A 25,115-nucleotide genomic window follows, 5' to 3' on the forward strand; every position below is an offset into this window, starting at 1 on the left:
TGGAAGGCCACAACCCCTCCGACGCCAATAGGAACGAGATGCCTGGAAAGTGCATTTTCAATAAACTGTGGCTTCATCAAGCTGACTACAAAGACTGGATATTGATAAATGACAATCCTTATAAAGCTAAATGTGGTCTTTGTCTGAAACAAATTGAATTTTCTAGAATGGGAGAGTCAGCGCTGAAAATTCACATTAAAGTTAAGTTTCGTTTTATCATTTCAATTTGTTTTTACACGGTTTTGCTTACCTTAATTTCTGTGTTTGTTTGAATTAAGCCATAAATTAATTTTTGATCACCTTCAATGGAGTTTATTCTCCTTTGCACATATATGTATGGGATATCGGGATTATGAGTTTATTTCTGCAGAGGGTCTGTTATCAAATTCGCGGGAAATCTATTGGCTCCATTTCGATTTTACGTAGCCAAGGGCAAATTCGGTAATGCTAGCCGAAAAAAAGTGAAGTTCGGAAATACGTTTTGAAGCTTCAATAGACAATTAAGTATTTGTTTTAATCCTATGCACAAGGTATCCGTTGCATAAGGGATTTGGCTACTTTTGGCAACTTTATGATGAGCAGTAAACGGGACATATACGATGAGTAGTTAAATGGGTCATTTTGGTGTTGGCGATAATTTTCAAAATTGCACCAAGGCTGCACCGTATACTAGAATTTTATTAAGTATTTTTATAAAAGGAATACTGCTTTCAGAAGAATGTTATTGAATTTTAATATCGCATCAGTTATCCAAATAGTTGGTAGATATAAAATTTCATTGTGATAATGATTGAAATTATCTTTTGTTATTAAGCTAATTTCACCTATTTATAACTAGAAATTAAAATAAAAGCTAAATCCTGAATAAAAAGTCAGTGTTGAAATGATAAGGAAAAAATAAAAGAAACGGAAGATTAATAAATTAAAAGAAAATGACCGATAATCGGAATGGTTGCTACAGGGAGAAAACGTGTTCATGGTATTGCCAATATAGCATTCTTATGGCAATTTTAGCGATGTAACGGAATCTCTTCAGGAATGCTTGCCTAGAATATTTCGCGATGTCGCAATTTTTTATCGATATAGTACATTTTTTAAGTGTTAAAATATAATGCCTAAGAAAAATTCATACATTTTTGTTTAACAATAAAACCAATTATTGCAGAATTTTTATCTTTGCTCCATCATCTGATAGATAAAGAAATAATGTTTTAATTAAAATTTTCTGCTGTGAAGTTCTGCTTTTACCGATGGTTGCAAAATGTCCCAGCAGTTGAAAGACCCTTTGAAATATGGGATGACTTGCTACTATATGTTAAAAAAGTTGAAATGGGGCAGTTTAAAAAAATTCATTGAAATCCTTCTCAAATATTTTGGAGGCAACTAAGGATAAAATATTTCTTATAAAATTAAATTTTCTTCTCTCTCTGCCAAAAATATTATTGCCTTTCCTTGAATATTATCAAAGCGATAAACCACTTATTCCCTTTTTTGCTAAAGATATCTTAAAACTTGTAAATGATTGCTTTTAGCACTTTAAAATTTTGAAACTAGAATATTCAAAAATAACTAAAGCAGAAAATCTTTATAAATTTAATTTTAATGATCCAAATTGTTATAATGATAAAAGTAAAGTTTATTTGGGATTCATTGCTGAGCAGTTAATGAATGATAAATGCCGCAAGAAGGACATTTCACAAGCTGCAAGTTTTGCATTGAAACAAGAAGGTCAACAATGTGTCTTAACAATGGTACAACACTTAATGGCGAAATGTCCAATAAATTATTCTCTCATTCAAAATGCATCTTGTATAGACCCACTGTTGATGGCTAAAAGTCCAGAAAAAGCCCAGAACAAAATGAAAATAGTTCTAACCATATTAAATCAACGTGTTTTACAAGATAATTGTGATGAAATTCTGCTGCAGTTTGGAGAGCTTCTAGACAAAGTAGTTAAGACAAATTTACATGAATTTTCTACTTTTGATTCTCAAAATCTTTCTCTTGATGCATTTCTCACTTCTTATTTTCATGATTTTCACTATTCTATACTATGGAAAATAGTGAAAATGATTCTTATCTTGTCACATGGACAGGCCTTTGTGGAAAGGGGCTTCTCTGTAAATAAAGCAGTTGAAATTGAAAATTTAAGTGACTCATCATACATTTCTCAACGCACAGTATTTGATTAACTAACATTTTCTGGAGGTGTTCTTAATATCGAAATTAATAAAGAAATAAGATCAGCAGCAGCTTTGATAGATGCTTTTAGCAGATGAAGCCGAGACCAGCAGGAACATTGATTTGATTATCAAAACAAATGAACTTAGAAGAATAGTTAAAGAAAAGGAAATAGACATAAATAAATTAGATGTTAAAATATCTGAAAAAATTTCAGATTTTAAAAAAGCATAAATATTTTGTATCTTTTATTGTATAGTTTATTATTCTAGTATCTTTCAAAAAACCAAAGAAATAAATTGTATGTTTACAAGTCTTTTATTTTAACCTGCAAAATATTCCTTACATTGCAATTATAATAGTAGTTGATTGTGTTTAAATAAATATCAAATAAGTTAAATAATAATCATGCAAATCTCTAAAATATCTGTGGCTGTTATTAGTGTGAAATACACTTATACAAGTTTTTCAAGAAATTATGTTCTTAATTTAATGTTATCTACTTCATAACTTGTAGAGATTTAGTTTAATTTTCAAAATTGTTTTATGTTAAGTATTAAATTGAATTTAAGGAATTTAATAATAGTGCATAATACACACTTCTGTTAGTTTCTTAAATGGATAATTGCTTTATTCTATTCATTTTTTTTTCTGATAGGTCCTTAATTTTTTCTTTGATGGTCCTTAAAAGTCCTTAATTTTCATGTAAGGAAATGTGTACGAACCCTGTAACAATATTGAATCATCTGTGCTTAAACATTCACTATTTATTTTCTGTTTTGATTAATCAGCACCTCCTTAAGACATTTTTGTTTAAATAAATCATTCAATTATTATTCTTTCTTCATAGTATTCTACCTTATAATCTAAATTAAATTAGAACAGCCATTTATCTTCTTTTAGATACTTCGGCAATACTGTAGTTTTTAACTCGAGAATTAGTGATATGATATCTGTTCTTTGTACATTTGGGATTTCTTTATAACTTTTATTGCCTGATCTAAACTAATTTAATGATTCTTTGTGTTCTAGCAAGAAGCTTAGACTACTTGATTTGAGTTTATATTAATGCAATTCTTAGTGAGTGAAACATCTTAAGTTTGAAAGTGTACTGATAAAAGTATAGTAATGCATCAAAGTTATGTAAGTAATTATTTCCTGAACCAGTGATGTAACTTTAGTTGTATATTTCCATTCATAGAATGTTAAGACAGGTAATTTCCATCATAATTACTAAATTAAATGATCTTGATGAGATAACAGTCTGCAAAGTAGAAGAAATCACTGAATCCAGGATTAATACAGATCTCCCCCCCCCCCTAAGAAGCACCTCTTAGCATGCTTTTCAATGGGGTCGTAGCAAGATTTTTGGAAATTTTCATTTCTTGGTTGTTGCCACTCACTGCTCAGTCAGATCAGTGTTTTTAAAGTATCTAACTTTGTAACTAAATTTAATGTTTCATACAGTTTAAAAAAATGTTTCATATAATTTTATTATAGCTGTGGTAAGAGTAAACTTTCATACAATTTTGAAATCATGTTATCACTCTCCTTCTCTGGTATTATAATTTGGTTATGAAATTCTGAAAACACTTCAATATCACTTCTTTTTACTGATTTCTCTAAAAAAATTCATTTGAAGCAAAACTAAACTTTACAATAATATTTTTTCTTGCAGTTTAGGGCTAGGTAAGCTGTGTTTAGGTTATGTAGGGTGATGTAAGCTGAGTTCTTTTATTTTAACTTAGCAATAGTTTCATAAAACTTATGATATAACATTCCTAAAAAACACATGTGGTGTGGTGCTCTTGCAGCATGTAGAAAATTATGTGGTGTGGTGCTCTTACAGCATGTAGAAAATTATGTGGTGTGGTGCTCTTACAGCATGTAGAATTAGATTTATGGAAATTGAATTGTAATGAAAATTTGAAAGTTATTTGGCAATATAAAGAGCTTAGAAAAATTGAGTAAAAATTATGCTGCTGATTAGTAGAAATAGTAAGTTTTAAAAAGAATTATAAAAATAGTTTTACTTTTAGGTTCTTAAATCTCTTTTATGTATAAAAATTATATATTTCTCATATCATAACTTGTCATCATTACAACAAATTATATGAATTAATCATTATTATAATTTAATTCTGAAGAGAAAACAAAGTACATTTGAAAGATAATTTTACCCATCAAGCATGACAGGATAGTATCACTCATTAAATATTTAAAAAATCATTTGAACATCTGTAATTATTTTTTTCCCATTTATGTAATTTCTTTCTCCAATCCCAGCATTAAAACCATATATATATTGTGATAATTCATTTTTATTATTACATTTTAAATCTCTATTTTGTTCTAACATTTCATCCCCCTAACATATAGAAGTTAGAAAACGGCTATATTGTAGCAAGTTTGTTAATAGGCCAAGACTAGTCTAGAGGCCAAGACTAGAGACATCAAATTCTGAATAACATAGTACCCCACTTGAATATAGGTATCTGGAAGCCCAAATTTGGAATTTGTTTTATTATCTATTTCATATTTTGTTAAAGCTTTAACGAATTTTTGATTGACAGGCTCAGCGATTTCAAAGCGAGCAGTGGTCAACACTGTATGAAAAAAAAAAATTATCTCCAGCATGTGAGACTATTGGAAATCCTAAAGATGTGCTCTTTTTAAATATTTTATGTTATGGCCGTTGAATTGAATTTTATGGTTTAAGTGCAAAGAACATGATGCTTACTAAATAAAGGTAACACACAAAACATTAAAAAAATGCCCATTTGGACATAATATAAAATCTGAAATCTTTCAGATATTTTTTTTTTTTTTGAATTAATTTTTTTTAACCTTGTTTAACCTTCCAGCACGTGCGCTTAGCAATTTTACATGAGCATGCATGCATCGTATTTTTTATGACATCCGTTATCTTACCGTTTTTTGGCATGAAAAACGACAGAAATGAGTGAATATTTATAATAAATTTGTTAAGAAATAAAATAATAATCTTATTATCGCAAAATACAAATGATAGCATATTCAAATATAAGTAAATTATTTTAAAGTTCTTATGTTTTGTATTTCATCATAGAAAATTTTAAATTTATTATTTAATAATTACATTTTAAAATCGAAGCTAATTTTAATATTCATCAAAGACAAGTATAGACAAAAAAAAAAGGGAAACACCTTGGTAGGAAAAAAAGTAAGTTTAACATTACTTACTTTTGCAAGGAAATTTACTTCTTCCTGGTTACAAAAATGCATTTTAAACTAACTTTAATGTTTTTATTTATTTCTAAAAAATAGAAATAAAAGAAAATAAGGAATTGAAATTGCTATTGTTCTCCCATCCAAAAGTTTCCTTGTCTTCCTTTTCTTCATCAGATAATTCTTGAATAATCCAAGCAAAATCAGCTGGTTGCACATATTTTTTTTGTCATGAAAACCGATATAAAATTTACAGAGCCAAATGCATTCAGAAATTAAAATATAGCACAAAATCCCAGCTAAAAAAAAGTCAAATGACTTCCTGTTGGCACATTTCATGATGTGGGGAAGGGTAGAAAGGAGGAATAGAAATGATCTTCAGACGTCTCAGCTTTGATATGCGAAAAATGTGCATTAAAAACTGAATTTGTCATAAATTTTGTGTGCATGCTGGAAGGTTAAAAGTACTTCGATAAATTGAAGCTTTCCTTCATTACTGAGAATTTTCTCAGTGTAAAAGTGTAAGAAAATTACAAAATGAAATTAGCCAAAAAATATTAAAGTTAAAATATGTAGTTAGTACATTTTTGTCAAACCATAATATAAAGAATTGAATAGATTGAATCATAATTCAAATCAAATAAACTGAATTATAAAGCAAATTTAAAAATCAATTTTGATTCTCTCAAATGGTGCCTATTCACAATGTGAAAAACATCCCAGAGACTTTCAATTTTTGGTTGGGAAGCTCCTGGTTTTTCATATTTCAAGGTGGCAGCTATGATATACATATTAAAGGTAGCCTGTAAATGATGGATATAATAGAATAATTTTACTGCTGAATAAAATTAAGAGCTAATGCAATATATAACAAAAGCCTAAAGCCAGGCATGTTTTGTGAGAGAGACTGCCAAATGACTCGAGCTATATCTATGATGGGTGGTTTAGTATGCATTCTGTCTCAGAAACAAGTTTTTTCATGCCATTATTTCAGTATGGCAGATTGTAAACAGGACATTTATTTACATAAATACAAACATATGATACATGTTTCTTACATATATACATGTTTCTTACATATATTGCAGTTTTGTATTTTAAATCCAACATCTTATCTTACATTGCTCAGGTCAGTTTGTGCTTCACTATTCTGTCACACCATCTTGCTAAATACACATGCACATGCACAATTATTATTATACTGCAATGTGGCACATTTACATAAATCTACAATATTACATTTATATTGATGCATGATGGGGACAATAAGTGCAAAATTGTGATACGGAATGCCATTAAAAAGTCTTCCAAATTATGCATTGCTAATTTATAAGGCTTTGTCAGAAAATTTCTGATGTAGAAAAGAATAATAAAGCAACAAAAAATACATCTAATTACATATGAAATTTGTAGATTAATATAATTTTAGCATACCTTTATAACAAAGGTAATCTGACATTATCTAAGAATTATTGGGATATCTGCATTCATTCTTGCTCAGATCCACATTTCATCTCAGTAAGGTTAAATATTTCATCAAAGTAAGGTCTCAGAAGTTATTAGATGGCTAACAGTTTGTCATTCAGTCATGTTCTGTGCATGTTGGTTAAATTTAAATGCAGCTTATGTGCATGCTAGCTCATGTGTTCCATAGTGTCATATCTGTAATATATCTAAAATCAGTATTGCTTTTTGTGGACACTCGATGTTTATTGTAACAAAGAATTTTTGACTTGCGCACCATAATGTCTGATTGACCAATTGTAATTAATTACCACAGAGGTCAATGTTGTTGCTAATACTTATGTCACCTCTAACTGAATTTCTTTTTCTTTATTAAATGAAATATATTTGAGTACAAGGAAATCGTTAGATAAGAATTTATTCATTACTCATTCTAACATATTGTAATTTTTTGTGAGTATCTAAAATTTTTTTTCTGTGTTCCATAACCTATTCTGTTTTTTGCATTCATTACTTATTAATAGTCAAGAAATTACTGGCCTCCAACTATGCAGTTCTACTTGAAATAGACTATGGCAATTGTTTGCTGTTAATGCAAGCTGCTTTATTTCTGCCAATGATCAAAATGCTAATCTCGGCCGTTTAAGAAAACAAATTAAAATTGTAGGTCCTTCAGAAGCATAACAATTAGAATTTTAAAAGCATGCAAATTTCAACCTCGGATTTGAGTTAGTTTACAGCAAACCTCTATGTATGTAGACACACACAGGCCTGGGTCTTGAAGAAAATAAAAGTTCTGATAAATTCCTTGTAAAGCAGAGACATTTCCTATAAATGGATGCCAATCTAAGGTTGGATTTTTGTTTTATTCTGCAATTAAATTGTGTCAAGAGCTAAAATGAGCAAGAAAATATAATGATCCTCCATTGAAATAGTTTTTGATAAACGAGTTTGTCTTGGTCTTTTGTTTTTGTATATTTAGAGTAGATTTCATAATTTGCTAGTACAGCTTTTTGAAAATCTGATGTCTGCTGTAACTTAATGATTTGGATCAAATTTCTAACCATTTTCTTTTCTGGTAGGCTGCATAATCTGATAAATTTTGCTAATAAGGCATGGCAGAATACTCAGCAGAAATAAGTTTTCACCATGCTGCATTGTTGATAAACTGCTGAATGCTAAATTCCTAGCCCATTACTGTCAATTATTACAGAAATGAATTATAAATGCAGATTTATGTTATCATTTCTTTAATATCTGCTATTACAGTTATGTTATAACAGTTATTTAAGTTACTGGGTTTATTCAGATTTTCTAGTTATAACACATTATCTTTTAATTCTGAGACATATACAAAGAGAAAACAGTATGGTTGGATTAAATGAACATAATGTACTCTTTAATTATCTTAAAATAGTTGTCTTATTATAATAGCTTTTCTATGGGATCATCATATTACATTCCATGACGTTTGTAGTATATTACCAGTTTAATAGGATTTGATGATCCTTATTTATCTGTAAATATATAATCTGCATATAAAGTGCACACTTATGTTTGTTATTAAAGCTAACATGTTACTGCATCACATTGATTTTTGGTTTCTGAATTGCATTCATTGAAGCATAAAAGTTGGCATTTAACATATCTTCAAAAAGTGATATGAAAAACTAAATCTCTGCAAATTTCATATTTGAAGCTATATTTGTGATTCATTTCACCATGCCTTCCTCAAAGCAAATGTTTTCAATTTCCTTCTGTTTACCAGGTCTGGAACAAAGGGAATCAGAAGTGAGTATATTTTTATTGTATAAAAGTATGAAGGAGGGCCAAAAAGTAATCTTAATATGTTGATTGAAAAAAGTACTACTATAGGTATGTTATACCTTTCAGTTTGAGGCATAAAATATAAAGCAGACACATAAGTTTGATGGGAAATATAATATTATGAAGAGGATGACAGCAAAGTTAGCTTTCCACTTAGAAACCTGTACTGTGAGGAAAAGTGAGCAGTTATCTGAATTTTGGGCACTGAAGGTGAGAAACCAATAGAACAAAAAGAAACATTAGGGATGCAATATTTATGAATGTTCTTCACTGGGCAAGGAATGAGATAAGAGTCATTGTATCAGTGATTTTACAATCATCAGGAGAAAATGTTTTTTTCCAGAATTGAAGCATTGTGTTTATTCAGTGTCAAATATGGTAAAATATAATTAAGTCTGAATATGCAATCAATTAGTAAAAAATATTAAGATTATTCTTTGACTCTTCCTTGTATTATCTGTAGGTTATTTGTAGTACTTGTTTAATAAAATTTTTAAAGTTTTCTTTTAGCTTGTTGTACATAATAAGATTTGGGGTAAATTATTTAAAGCAGGATTAATGTCATATTTAATTATGTAGATTTTTAAAAAGAAAAAGGAGGCAAACTTAAATTTAGAATCTTCATTGTGCTCAGCTTCCTTTTTAGAAAACAAAATTTTTAATTATTATAATGCATCATATCATAGGATCTCACTGATGATTAATGATTGCAGAATTTTTGATGTCTTTTGCAAATTTTGTTCTGTAAGATTTTCTGCCTTCTTTTTTACATTCAGGTATTGTAGACCAATGGATTCTTTTGTACCTGGTAGCATATTCATAACTAATAGTAGAGCAGCTGGCATAATTTATTTTATCAATGTACATCATTGATAAAATTTTAGGCAACTACATTATGCCCTCAATTTTTAAAATCCAATACATTTGACCCAAAGGCCACATGGATATAACTAATCTTAAAAGAAAAAAAAAGTAAACAGACATTAAGATTAACAGATTAAGTCATATTTTTATTTTGTAATGTTCACCATAAAAATAACAACCGAAAGTAAATGATTTTCTTTTATGTATTTCATTTTTTATGAAAAAAAATTCTCTCAGTGTTCCAGTTCGATGAAGAGAAGGGAATTTCTTTCTGTTCACCAACTTCTGTAAATTTTTATCTATTACATGAAACTTTAGCACATGCAATTTTATTGTGTTAAATAAGAATATTGTAAGTTGAAACATTATCTTATTCAATATTTTCTTTTGCTGAGTGTAATGTAAAACCATGAACTATTCATCTATCATACACTATTGGTTTAATTTCTCTGCATACGTTTCACTATAAAGCTGTGTTCACACTGGTCCGTTGGCATGAAAAAAATCCTTTCTACATAGATCAGTTCACACCAAGGTGGAATGTTTCACTTTTTAAGTTGTCATATGCACACACTCATATTGGCTTTTCATATTGGAAACTTGGAACTCATGAATTTTTTGGCTTTTTACAATTTTATTTTTTAATTAAAATGGGTACAATTTCTTCTAGATTAAAATTTATTTTACTCCTTGCTTTACACAGGAGAAGCAATAAGCAGTGGTTTATATTAATATATGAGACATGATTGACTTTGAGATTTCACTTTCAGAAGGTTTTTCAAACTTACCTTCCATTAATAAGCATCTGTGCTACTCTGAAACTAGCGACAAATTTTTCTGCAAACATTTTTTTAGAAAATACGAGTTCTGTTACAACATCATCCCTGGTGACAATTGATTCCACATTTTTTTTTAGTCTGGAAGCCAAAACCTTATCCATTAGGCAACAAGAACAACCTTAAATTAATGTAGATTTTAAGTAAAATTCAAAATTCAATACTATTTTCTCACAACAGTCTTTTGCTTTAGATTATTGTGTAAAAATTATCAATCATATTTGATTTATGGCTGATAATTAAAGTTTATTATTCTTAATAAACGAGGATTTTCTTTTAAATAATTTATTAAGATACTCTATTAACTTATGCATTTTTAATTATCATCTGAAATTTTTATTAAGATTAGTCCATTAGACTCTTTCCTCAAGAAGAATTTTTGAAAAAATATTCATTAAAAAACTTTGGTATAAACTGGACATTTAAAATGAGATATCTGAAACTGATGCAGCAAGCGGCAAAAACTTTGATTGGAAGTTGAGTCAATATGTGCAGTCTCCAGCTGTCCCGAAAATACTGCCTCTGAGTTTGCTTTTGATTGGTTACCACTTTTCACCTGAATGCGCACGGGTGTGAATTGGCTTTAAATCTTCTATGTCAGTTTTGATAGTGTGATTAATATATTGTACACTATATTACTAATAACTAATTGAATAAATATGACTAGCATATTCAGTCTGTTTTTTAATATAGTTTACACATATAGGTTCAAAACAAGAAATAAAGAATCTTGGACATTCCATTTCATCTATGAAATTAACACGTGATTTTATCTGTTTTTCTCCCTCTTCCTTTTTTTTTTTTTTTGTCACTATATCTTACACTGTTATTATTTCATCTTTGATATGGATCTTTTCTATGTTTTCTTTTTTTGTTTTAAGTAGATATGAATTACTTATAAGAAGCTTATGTTATATGAATAGGCATATGCTATATGTTGCATAAAGCTAAATTTAACAGTGTATCTACTTTTAGTTTTAAGGTTGAAGATTCATTTTAGTTTACATACAGTATTATTTTGTATGTCCTTTTGATAGATTAAAAAATATTTATTTTTTATTGCTTTGGGTATATCGATTTCTTAGCATTATATTTGAAGATTCACTTTAGTAACTTCATATAATTGCCTTCTCAAGAAATGCTTTGGTTGAATCTAGGCTAAGTAAAATATTTTGTGAATAATGTAAGAGAGTTTGTGCTAGATTGAAAATATACAATTTGGTACAAATTATGGACATCTTTTATGCAAATATTGCACAGGGTATATCTGTATCTATCTATGAATATGTGTGTGAGATATAAAATATGAAAGAAAGCTACTTATTTCAGCAATACTTCTCCCTGTCTGAAAACTATGAAGCTAAATTGCATCATCTGAAAATTAATCTACATTATATCATCTTATTTACTGCAGTGCTGTTAGCTCTTGTCCAATCCCTGTTCAAAATTGAAACAAAGGCATGAATTTTATAAATACAGCTGCTGAAATGTGCAGTTGCTTTGCTTGCACATGTTGTCTGCTTCTCTTATGTCACCCATTGTTTTAAAGATGTGATAAGTTGCATAAAACTGCAGGGTATTTTTCTCATCCAAAATGGTGTGTAATTGAAAATATGTATCCTAAAAAATTATTCATCAAGAAATAAAAATATATGGTGAATCTACAGCCATCTTTGGTCTCCTGTTTTCATCCTTCTGTTATGCATTTCATCTGTATGCTGGCAACTTTTTTTAATCTTCTCAGCCATGACTAGAAAATGACTGGTGTCTTCTCTCCTGCATGTTCTAAAATATTATATAGAAATTACTGATATCACATAGAAAATACTACATGCACTTTTATTATTTTCAGAACATATATTTTACAGAGTGTCACAGCTACACTATATCTTAGATTGATTTAACTGTATATGTCACATATGTATATGATCATTTTCAAAACATATATTTTACAAAGTGCCATAGCTTTAATATATCTTTGTTTTAACTGTATATGCAGTGTATGTACATGATTATTCTTTCTTCTTTTATTTGTATAATTATATCCATCTTCTGTATTATGTAAATTTATTTATTACAGATGTTAATATTAAATATGCCCCTATCTACATTATTTTGATTTAATGTAATAACTTATTTTTCAGGCTATTTTTTGAAAATCAAATAATAATTCTGAAATAAAGCATATTTGCTGTGGGATAGATAAAACAATTTTTCTTTTGTTGGAAGCTGCACACCTAATTAATAACATAACTACTCATAATACACTTGAATACTTCAGTAAGTTAATGTGTTAGTGAGTCAAAGAAGTACTGAAATCATTGCAGGGGTATATGAATGCAGGCAATGCTGATTAAATAAAGTATTTTTTTGGGGGGGGCAGAGGGTCACTGAAAGGCATTTAGTAAGCTTTGAGTTGCAATTCATAAGTACTCAGCAATGTTTTAATCTTTTAAGCATGGAGAGAGGGGCAGTAAAGTACCTGCAGGTTTGCAAAATGTTCATTCTATGCCCTTACCTCCTGCACGGTGTGATATTGCATTATCCTTCTGGTAGAAACCATTATCACCTTTGTATTCACAAAAGGGTACTTATGGTTTGCAATGAGATCTACACATCATTCCCTGTAGAAGAATCTAGTCATAGTCACTCTGTCGACCAACAAGCCATCATTAATTACCTTATTGACAGGACAGGTTCATAGACATGATTACAGATTCGTTTTCTGGAAACAGATTAAAATACAATTTATTTGACAGGCTACTTCATGCTAGTCAACCATTGATAATTATTTCAATTTGGTAATGGTTTAATGCTTTTCTTTGGCCTATGTAAGGTGCATTATCCATATCATTGTATTAGTAATGATACCTGTATCAAACATTAATTTACCAAACCATATGGGTATGTATGTTGGCCTGAGTGACACCAAATGATACCTGAGATATTGAGATTGATGGAATCATTTCCCTTTCCTGGGTGATTACCATTCTTTCGAGATGATGGCAATCCAGTTCCTGCACTGCTTTTGTATGTCCACTGTTTTTAAATGTCTGATAGCAATTTATTCCCTCTATGATTTCCTAATTTTGTCTCTAAAAAGAGAACAGCATTTGCCATCTCTGAGATGAGACTTCTTATCGTTTTCAGCCTTGTGATCTGTATGAAATCTACTGCTCGCAAATCATGCATTCATGTTAAGTTATTAATTCATTTTCTTAATTTTTTTCCTTTTGAATAATTTACATACTAAGTTCCCAATTTTCAAATTATGACCACACATGCAGTTTTTAGGCAGAATTAGATAAGAATAAAGTGAAAAATATGCACTAGAAGAATATGTATTGGTGTTATAGACCTAAATTATTTTTGAGAAAGAATGAAATGTCATTTTTATTTCTTCATATTCAATTTGTTGTTCGAATTTCTTTTTGCTGATAGTAAGTATGTGTACAGTTCAAACTGATATGCATTTTCCCCTTTCAAAATTTTTATAAAATATATTTTGAAAAGGAATAAGTATCACCACATAGTTAAATTTGAAATATGTAATAAACTTTTTATAAAATTTATTGCTTATCATCAATGTTATCAATCACTTCACATCTCATAAAATCTTTTAATAACTAAATGCAGTTTCAGCATATAAAAATATTGTAATTAATTTTAGCAGACTTCATGTCATTGCAAATGTGCATGTGAATTTAGGAATCCATTATAATTACCCCCCCCCCCCCAAAAAAAAAAAATCTTTCAGTCAGCACAGATAATTTTTTAGATATTTTCCTATCTCATAAATTAACTTGAATTGGAGGGAGACCTTTAGATTTCATGCTGACTGAAGGGATAAAAAATGTATATACAGTTTTTTTATATGAAAAAAAGTAATTTTCCTATAATTGTTATAGGATTCCAAAGATATGTTTGAAGCAGCTACTTCTTTAATCAACTTATCATCTAGTTATACCCTATCTAACAGTAAGTTGTTTTGCTATTATTAAATGTAAAATTATATTATATTTTGATGTATATCGTAATCTGATACACAGATGAGATCTTGCAAGGTGAAACCTGCACTGACTATAAGATTCCCTACAATGTTGAACTGCATGCTACAAAATGAGCATGGAGTTAAATTTGATTTACTTTTTATTTTAATACTGTGTAAGTTAATGGTTTGTGCATAAACATAGAAACAGTGAAGAGGGAAGAGATCACAAAGGATGTATATTTTTTGGAACTGGGAAGCACTTCATGCAATCCGTCAAGAGAACAATGCAATCCGTCAAGGCCACACTATGTTATTTGCACTTCATGGAAGTGGAGACTGAGGACTGTCTGTATAATTATTAAAATGAAAATTTATTTAATTAGAAGTAGGAGAGATCCAGATCATAGTCAAATCCTAGCATCTCAACAAGCTGTGAGGAATAGAACAGCAAACATATTCAATGACAATGACATGTATTAATTCAGTAACACCTTTAAAAAAAGGGAGACTATTTCGACAGTTTCTTAAAAGCTTGACTTTCTTTAAATGGCAGATCTTAAAGACAGTTGAGCCTTTTGCTTCCATAGGAAGAATGACTAAACTAAAAAACTATGGGCCTTTATACATTTATGCTTTTGTATAGTTTCATGACTTCTAAATAAATTTATCCTAGCATTTCTAATACTGATATTTTTTAATATTCTTTGGAGTTTATTATGACATTTTGTGATCATGCTTGGGAATAGATTATCTCTGGTAAACAGTATTCCTTTTAATGAATGACATCATGAAGTGGAATATATTTGTGATGTAAGGTACCACTGTATTAATTTTTAAGTTCATATGTGGAATGCAATTTTACAGAGAGTAAAGCAAATTTTCTTTAACAGCGCTGAATTTTATTTATTTATTTTTAAAGTACAGATAAACTTTGACAGTACATCCTCTCATGATTAAATAAAGTAACTCTTAAGTAGTCTGACTTGTTATATAAAGAAATAAATATAGTAGTATTTCAGATTTTTTAATTAATTTAAGCAAAAACATTTTTACATATAATTTTATTTTAACACAACTGTAAATTGAATTTAGTTGCATTAGTAAAAGGTATATAGATTCTTTAAGCTTGGAATACTAATACTGGCTGTTAAGATGAATCTTTTCTTCCTTCCTTCCTGGCCAGGAATTTCTGAACCCAGATGAGGTGTATGACCATTTATCAGAGACCTCAAATTTTTCAGAGCAGCTTTTGTAAAGGGAATATTGCACAGTCCTAATGTTCATATTTGTGAAGGCTCCAGCATAGACTTCTACTGGAACCTGAGGCAACATGTCTATTTTGCATAATAATTTTTGCCATCCAGTGCTGGGTATATGTATGCCTAGTCTTTTTATGCCCATACAGATGTCATTAGTTTGACAGGGTTGCCACGCTACCTGGAAAACCGGAAAAAGTCAGGGAATTCAGAAATTGACCAAAAAATTCAGGGAAAAGTCAGGTAATTTAAGTGTTTTAGTCAAAATCTGGAAAAGTCAGGGAATTTCATACAACGATCCCGCCAAAAAAAGGCAAGTTTTGCGCCGACGTCGGAAGAGATCACTTTTTTGGCAAATTGTGTATCACGTGAGTGTCATTCGGGCAGCTGGCATAGAGCCAATTTTCGCAGCTCCAATTTGATTGTCTCTTAGAAAGGCAAATCAAGTTTCCCGCAACTTTTGGTTTCCAGTAACCTCGAGAATCGCATGTGCAGTGCATGAACTAAAGAAAGTACCTGTTCTCGTATAAAACAAAATGGGTTTAATCCTAGTATATGGTACCATGAAGGATAGAATCAAAAAATATGTATTGTAAAGAATGAAAACCTCTCTGCAACAGACGAGGCTCCGTTCCATCATAGAGGGGAAACAGCTGTGCATGCGCGATATATCTGTCGCCAAAGCTCGAAACTGGTGTAGAAGTTCGAAGGTCACGTTATCAAGAGTTCATAAAATGAATATCATTTAAAATTTCTTTAAACTCTAAAGGAAATGAAAATATTTTTTGGCGCAAGTAAATTAATTCATGGATTAGTTATTTTGAGGGAAAAAAACAAAAAAACTACGAAAATCCGTTTTTAAAATTATTGCGAAAAATCCAAGAAAAAATGTTCTTTGATAAAACGTTTCTTCTTGGATTTTTCGCAATAATTTAAAAACGGATTTTTGTAGTTTTCTTTTTTGTCAAAGAATGTTTCTTCTTAACACGTGTTTCTCAATTTCCTGTACACGTCGCGGAGAGGGAAATTCTGGCTGCCAGGTTCCGTCGCGAAATCCCTTGGAAAATTTTCCCTCCGCTTTCTAGCCGTGTAATAGCATTTACGTGTATGGAACCTTTTCTTTTTTACATAGTCGTTCTGTGGTTAGAATAATCTCCATGTATGGTACAGCGGGATTTGGCGACTTGATGATGGGCAGTAAATGAGTCATTTTGTTCTGGGTGACAATTTTCAAAATCGTGAAGGCCGTACCGTATACTAGGATTTTACCGCAAAATTTTTTTTTTTTTTCTTTTCATTTTAATAAACACCTTGTCATTTTGCAGTAAAATAAAAAAAAAGTAATCAGTCATCTAGGCTAACCATGTAATATAACTATATTCGCTAAAATATCGTTGATTGTTCTAATTCAATTTTTAAGTAATTATCTTTATTTTTATGTTATTCATATCATTTAATGTTGCTTCTTCCCTCTAAATTTATTTATCATTAGTAAATAATATTTCCGAATTTCAGGAAATTTTCTCTGGCATAATCCCGAAATTAATTCTAGCAGTACGGATGACATCACGGAATTTAATGCACATATTTTTTCCTTATGTATGCTGCGAAATAAATATAAAATATCTCAATTTAGTAAAAAAATATCATTAAATAGATTTCTTTCTTTCATTTAGCTGCAGAATGTCTGCAAAAAAAGCCTTATTTTATTCCAGATTGGGGAGATTCTAATCTCAATCTTCAGTGGAGAAAACAACTCCTATTATAATTATATTTGTGTTTTCAAGTGCTAAGGTGCCTTTTAAGAAGACACGTCACACAAATTAAATTTACTTAAAATCTAACCTAACTTTTAGCATTGCGTTGTGATTTATAAGAACCGGATTAGCCTCACGTTGAACTGGTGATGATCACGAGTAATAATTAAATAAAACGTACAATTGTTATCCAATGTATATATCTTAAATTTTATTAAGTTTCTTAAGTGGAAAAGTAAACAAAATTATCAAACAAAGTGTACCAAGATTAATTAAGAATAAATGTCCTCTGGGATTTATTGAATAATTAAGTGAATTTGCTACACAGTACAAGTAATACCATAATTAATTTACCTCTTAGCACAGCCAACGTACATTACGCGGATAGACTGGAATTTTCTCGAAACATACCTGGAAAAGTCAGGGAATTTCATTCTCCTGTTTGAGGGGCAACCCTGGTTTGAGATTTTATAAAAACTTTTGCAATTCACTCTACACCTTCAAAATGGTCATGCTAGCCTAATATCATGTTTACAGAACAAAACATAATCTATAAACATTGACCTAAAGTCAAAATTTCAGCTGAACTTCTGAAATGTTATAATTAATTTCATGAGCTACAAACATTAAACTGCATTGAAAATTGTGTAGTTATGATAATTTGCCATTCCCAAAGCAAAAATAACTCTAAAAGCTTCCATAGATGATCTGTCACTTTTTACATTGTACTGGTAGATATAACTAATGATGTAGATTTGTGGCCTTATGTATTCTGCATGCAGCACTTTTTCTGGCACTTCAATGTAATGAATGAATTTGATTGTGAATGATATAGTGGCAAAACTTTACCTTAAGTTCTTGCAGTATATAAAGTATATTATCCTAAGGTGTATTTTGCTCTAACATTACAAAAAAGGTGAAAATTATATTACATTGGGCATATTTGATTCTAATATCTTTATGCATGAATATAAATAATTTGTAAAAATATTTATTTCCGTGTGTGTGTATATATATATATATATACACACACACATTGGCACACAGATATATATATATATATATATATATATATATATCTGTGTGCCAATGTTGTCAAACGTAGACTTATAGAATCATCAGAGTATAAGTTTTTGAATAGGACTCTTGTTCTCTGTAAAATAATTCCGAATTACATACAAGCTTTGAATGTAAAGAACTATTCTGGGGTACTGAATATATTGTGAAAAAATGCACTAGGTTGCATTCGTTATGATCAGTGATATTATTTATTACATTTATTATGAACAATGATAGGAAAAATTATATTTACTACATGAAATCAACTTGTGGTATTTTGAGTTCAAATATATATTAAATATTAAAAAGAAGGAAGAGAGAAATCCTAGTAAATTAAACATATAAAAATGCACTTTTATTTTATGAAATTATTTATGTTTATAAATTATATTTTATCATATAAATTTAAAATTAGGTAAAGCAACATGTTGGCATATATTTTAATCAAGCATAAGGCTGTTGCTTTGCCTAATTTTTCATGTTACACTGTGGTATGTTCCTTTTCTCTTATATTTTATTGATTTATTTTCACATAAAAAATTCCATCTTTATACATTTTAACTTATAAATTTACATGACTCACATGATGAATTACTGAAAAATATATTTTTCTGGTACTAATTGTTATGATATAATTTTAACATTGTTTTTTTAGACATACCTTGAACTATGTCATATATCTGGAGCAAGAATGGAAACAATTGAAGATTCATCACAATTCAGTTTGCAAGGAAATTACAGAGAAACTACATGATCTCAAAAGTCTAAACACATATGTAATAATTTCCTATGTTAAGATTACATTTTATTTAATAAATACAAAAAGAAAAAACTGTTTTCATTTTACTTTGGACTGTATCTGTAAGACAATATATTAGAACCACTAAATATTTTTAAAAAAATGACATGTTTTGGAAAAAACTTAATTGTTAGAAGTACACTGAAGCATGCACACATTTTTAGGAATTGTAAGAGTATTTATTTTTTTTTTGATTAGATTTAAATATTAAAATCATACTGTAATTTATGATACTTTAATTTTATTTTTGTGAGCTATGTTTTTAGTTTATTAGAGTTAATGAATATTATTTTTACTCGACTGTTTGATTTGATCATAAAAACAAACTTATTTTTACTTTTAGAACTCTCTGAAATATATTGTTGTTTCTAAAAAAAAGAAAGAATAGATGTTGTGATGTTAGCTTATTTCTCTCTCGCATGATTCTCAAATAAAAAATTTTCTACTAAGAATAAGAAACCTTTATCAAATTTCCTACTAAAGATTCAAGAAACAGTTAAACTGCAATATTTAAAAAACTAGTGTAGAAATGCATACTTTAATAATGCTATTGGTTTCTGATTTACAATAATATCTGCTTACTGATGTGTTTTGGAAAAGATTTAGTATCATCCAGGATAGTTGTTATTAATCACAGAGTCTCAGCAAAAATTATCAGTAGTAACAAAGTATCTGTATCTGGATCATACAAAACATGACATTATAACAAAAAATAAAAATGTTATGCTGTACATTATATGCAATCAACTAGTTAACCGGGCCTTGTTAAGGAGGGAAAAATGCTTATCTTGAAACAATGGAAAATTAGTATTACAAGCCATTAGCATGGCACAAAACTATCAACTGAAAACACAAACGGGGAACGAAAAACATGTGACAAATGTTGCAGTATTTGGGAGTTTTTATTTACAATAATACATAATTTACTTGTATTTAACATGGAAATATATAAATATTGTATAAGAAATACTGATATTTTTACATAAATTTACCATGCAAGTTCTGCATTGTTCATAAATCTGTATTGTTTGTTTACAACTTATTTTCTTCATTTCTAATCATGTTTATTTTTCGATTAGCAGTACCTTCTCTTTGCTTTAAGGCCTACCAGCTGCTGAGCCCTGGTAGTTTAACCTGGGCTGGCTGCATGGGCATTTTCCAGGTTTTTCCCTTGTGTAACACAGATACAAGCCAGCTCCTCTCACAAAGTCTTCCACGAAAACATACCTCCCATCAGACAGATAGCCATAGCGTGCTTTGCCATAATCATATAAACAAAACCTTTTTGCTTCGAATTTAACTACATGAGTAACTGTAGATTAAACTATTTCAAATTGCAGATAAATTTTTAATAGTATTTCTCTGTCTTCTGTTTTTTTAACTGCCTTTGGATTAAGTGTGATTTTGAGTTAACAGTGTGTGTTGTGATATCTCTGGTATCACCACAATAAGGTGAAAGTTCACTGAAGTGAAGGTTAGGTTACACAATTTTGGAAAGTATATTCTAAAACTGTATGCATATAATTTACAACTTTTTACTTTTTTAAATAAAGGAAGCACATATATATATCTTAAAATATGTCCAAGAAATTATGGCACTATATTAAAAGTATGTAAAATCCAGATATAAAGCACCAGGGATATTTTGGCACTAAAATCAAATACCTTTTTCTTGTGGCAGTATTGGGAAATCTGGGCTTTCTGAACCAAACGCTGTGGCTAGAGAGTTATTTATTACGTGGAATACTTAAAGCATTTATAGAAGCTATTTCTCTCCCCCAAAAAACCTAGTCTTATCAAATAACATGTAATGCAATTTAGTTTAAATATCATGCTGAATAACAATCAAAAACAAAGTCTAACATTAAGAATCAGCGTAAATTTGTAAAAATTTTTGCAGTACTAGTTTCGATAGTTTTTGAACTACCTTCTTCAGCTGCTAAGTGCAAATGAACCAAATAAAGGGTGAAGAAAGATAAGATAAGGATAGAGATAAGTTAAGAAATGTTGAACAGAGGTTAAGCTACCAGCACCATCTATTGACGAAACAAGAAAAACTAAAACAAAATTTCTTTAAAGGCTGAAGGTAAAGATGGATTGCAATTGGGGTCATTAACTAGAACAGAAATGTTTTTTTGGATGTGAAATGCTTCTAAAAAATCTAATTCATCAATGGAGGATATTTTTTGAATAATTTTGGCTGCAGAAAAAGGGAAAGTGTGATTTTCATTCCAAAAATGCTGAGCAACAGTGGATTTCTGTAGGCTCTTCTAGTTTGACTAATGTAAATTAAACCACATTGGCAAGGAATCCTGTAAATACCCCATGAATTCATATCCGGAATGGAGTCCTTAAGCATGGAACTAGGAATTTTATTCATAGGAGAGAAAACAACCCGTAAGTTAAATTTCTGCAAAATACGTGCAATTTTATAGCTAATTGATGGAAAGAAAGGAATGACAACAGAATTCTTATAATCACCTAAAACAGGATTGTACCTTTTGATGTGTACCGATGAGAATTTTTTTAACTGCACGGTTAATTATCTTGCGTGAAAAGCCCCTGTCAATAGCAAATGCTTTTAAGTAATTTAGTTCTTGATCAAGAGCTAATTTGGAGGAGCGAACTGCACGGAAAACAAAGAAAGAAAAAATGAAGCTAACTTCTGTTTCATCGGATGACATGATTTGAAGTGTGGTGGAAGGCAAACCGATGAAAGTTTATGGTTAAACTTTCATCGGTTTGCGATAAGTCAGATATGTTACATGTGACCAAAATGTCGAGGAACGGAAGAGAATTGGATGTCTCAAGTTCAAAAGTGAACTGAATAGCAGGATCAATGGAATTCATTATTGAAAGAACATTATTTAAATCATTTTCATTACCATCAAACAGGGTAAATGTATCGTCTACATAGCAGAACCAAACTGGGAAGTTTAACGTTTCAAATAATTTAGATTCAAAACAATGCTATCAGCAAGAATTGGACTAAGAGGGCTTCCCATGCCTAATCCCTCAGTTTGCTTATAATACTTATTTTGGAAAGCAAAATGTGTTTGTTTCAAACAGAGGTGAGTAAGTGAAATTAGATCATTAATTTCGATGCAGAAGAAATGAAATTCACGTAGTTTTTAGACATCTTAATGCACCTTCCACTGGAACATTAGTAAATAATGATTTAACATCAAAAGAAACCATGAGGAAATTTTGGGGAGAAATACTTTTAACTTTTTTTTACAAACTCTATTGAATTTTTTATGGTGTAAATGTCCAATAAAGTTGAAAATCTAGAAACTAAATACTTAGCTAACAGATAAGAAGCAGTGCCTAAATTTGATACAATAGGGTGGAAAGGAATACTACTTTTATGAATTTTGGGAAGTGCATATAATCCGGTACAATTCGCAACAGATGAGATAAGCGATCATTTTAAGTGGGTCAGAAGGATTTGTGAAGATTTGATGGCAGTTTTATTTTTAAGAGGTCTGAAGGTAAAGGGTCTTTCAGGATCAGAATATATGGTCCTTCATTTAAGAGTTTAGTGACACCATCAGTGTAAATGTTTTTGTTCATGACGACTATTTTTATGAATTTTATATTATATGAATTATTTATATTTTATGAATACTACTTTTATGAATTTTGGGAAGTGCATATAATCCGGTACAATTCGCAACAGATGAGATAAGCGATCATTTTAAGTGGGTCAGAAGGATTTGTGAAGATTTGATGGCAGTTTCATTTTTGAGAGGTCTGAAGGTAAAGGGTCTTTCAGGATCAGAATATATGGTCCTTCATTTAAGAGTTTAGTGACACCATCAATGTAAGTGTTTTTGTTCATGACGACTATCTGGCCACCTTTGTCAGCCTCTGAAATGATAATATTTGGGTTTGTAGAGTTTCACATTATGGGCCACGAGATGCTTATCATTTCTTTCTGTGTGTCTGAAACTTTACTGAATTTGAAAGCTTTTTCGATAGGAGCCACAATATTTGAAATCTAGGGTTTTGAAGTTTGTGAGAAGTTAAAATTATACTTCAGAATTTGCTCTTGTTCTTCTGTTAAACTAACACTACAAATATTAACTATTGATTTATTTACAATGGGAAAATTCTTTGAGCTACTTAAATTGGAAGACTGGGAAAGATTTTAGAATTTAAATGCAAGTGTATTCTTATGATGGTTAACTACATTCTCAGTTCTAAACCAGGATTTATGTTCGATAGCAGTGAATTTTGGATATGAATTAGGAAGTTCCAAATGAAGCTTATATAGCTCAAGTTCATTTTTGGATAACTGTTGACATGTACTTCTTATAATGGACTGAAGCAAGGCTAGTAACATTTCTGTTCTAGTTACCCCAATTGCAATCCCCCTTTACCTTCAGCCTTTAAAGAAATTTTGTTTTAGTTTTTCTTGTTTCAGATGGCGCCAGTAGCTTAACTTCTGTCCAACTTTTCTTAACTTATCTCTACCCTTTATTTGGTTCATTTGCAATTAGCAGCTGAAGTAGGTAGTTAAAAAAGCTATCAAAACTAGTACTGCAAAAATTTTTACAAATTTACGCTGATTCTTAATTGATTGATAACATGTAATGCCTAAATCAATAAATGCAAGCTAACCACACAATTTGTACAAACAAATAACATATGTGTAAATATATAAATGAATAAAATAATGAATGCACAGTATAGCTTTGCTTAATCAGAACAAAGAAATTGAGAAATGAAAGTGGTCTCTAATACTAGACCATCAAAGATAGGTTGTTAAGAGGTGTAACAGGTACAGCACACTTTCATGAGAATTTATTTGGCAGTCAGGTCACTAATATCTATACCTTCTACAGTAGTCTGACTTAATGATAAATGCTGATGTTCATTGTCTACTGTAGACAGTTTGAAGAATCATTGTAGTGTTAATTAGAAGATTTAAAGTATTGCAACATATGCATAAAATCATGTATTTTTTTTAGCATATAGTATTCTACCCCCCCCTAATAAAACAAATATACACCCTCAAATCATCTTGTAAATTTATTCTTAACATATCAGCTTTTTCAGTTAAATGCTGAATGCTATGTTTGCTTTTTAATGAAAGTAAAATTACTCTTCATTTTCATTTTTGTGAGCAAAAACAAATATAAAGGTTTGGTTTATTTGATTACGACAAAGCATGTAAGGGCTATCTGCCTAAGAAAAGGGATGCCTTCATGGAGGACTTTCTAAAGAAAACTCACTCATATACACAACAATTGTACAGACTCCAGCCTTTTAGGAGAGTTATCAGTTATACTTAACTGCTTTATGATCACAAAACATGAGCATTCCTGAGATTGGAGGGAAATAATTCAGTAACATAAGCCGGATATTATACAGTCAAAAGTCGTTAATTAGGACACCCATAATTCGGAATGATCTATAATCCGGACCTCAAAACTAAAAACTTTCTGAGTAATGCGCCGCGTTGACACATGCGCATAGGCATTTACGTGTGCGCGTAAGACCTTTTACGACTGCGCATATGAGTGTGCGCAAGTGCAGAATACGTTTTCGCGTGCGCGTTTTATGTATAATGGACGTATAAGCTAAAATTATCTAATTATCTATTTCAGTTAATGTTGATGATTGCGTTGTTCCTTAATTTTCGAATTGGATCCGGCTTATTATTTTTTGCAGACTGTAAGAGCAATTTTATAAAAGTAAGCTTAAACTTTCGATTATATCAAATAGAATTTCCGATATATATTTGTTAACATGTAAAGGATCTAAAGCGAAAGTATGTTTTGAAATCCGAAATCTGTTTATCAATTTCAGGCTGCTCGGCGGGGGGAACGCCGCGCGTAATGAATTGGAAGTTGATTTGTCAGCACTATC

General features: G+C 30.1%; 2 protein-coding genes across 5 annotated transcripts in view; one reads left to right on the top strand and one right to left on the bottom strand.

Annotated features, from left to right (window-relative positions):
• LOC118190799 (transcription factor SPT20 homolog) overlaps nt 1–19,288 on the top strand; it is a 137,747-nt gene extending 118,459 nt beyond the window's left edge. The window contains exons 21-23 of one of the 4 annotated variants that reach the window (XR_004758478.2): nt 9,781–9,895; nt 14,288–14,357; nt 19,098–19,288. Coding sequence is in view for 1 of the 4 variants with exons in the window: in XM_035361584.2 (XP_035217475.2) it covers nt 8,621–8,643; nt 14,288–14,357; nt 19,098–19,108 (104 nt within the window). In the remaining 3 variants the exon portion in view is untranslated. Of the gene's footprint in view, nt 1–3,213; nt 3,325–8,620; nt 8,644–9,780; nt 9,896–14,287; nt 14,358–19,097 lie in introns of all 4 variants that reach the window. The other 3 variants (XR_015040826.1, XM_035361584.2, XR_004758479.2) reach the window with 3 other exon arrangements.
• LOC118190800 (uncharacterized) overlaps nt 11,055–25,115 on the bottom strand; it is a 60,148-nt gene continuing 46,087 nt past the window's right edge. Inside the window, exon 4 of the mRNA XM_085815756.1 lies at nt 11,055–12,164. Coding sequence (XP_085671882.1) covers nt 12,130–12,164 — 35 coding nt within the window. The 3' untranslated portion in view covers nt 11,055–12,129. The remainder of the gene's footprint in view (nt 12,165–25,115) is intronic.

The sequence above is a fragment of the Stegodyphus dumicola genome, chromosome 4, assembly GCF_044657685.1.
Source record: "Stegodyphus dumicola isolate Sdum_Otavi_A_Nest chromosome 4, ASM4465768v1".
Taxonomy (NCBI): domain Eukaryota; kingdom Metazoa; phylum Arthropoda; class Arachnida; order Araneae; family Eresidae; genus Stegodyphus; species Stegodyphus dumicola.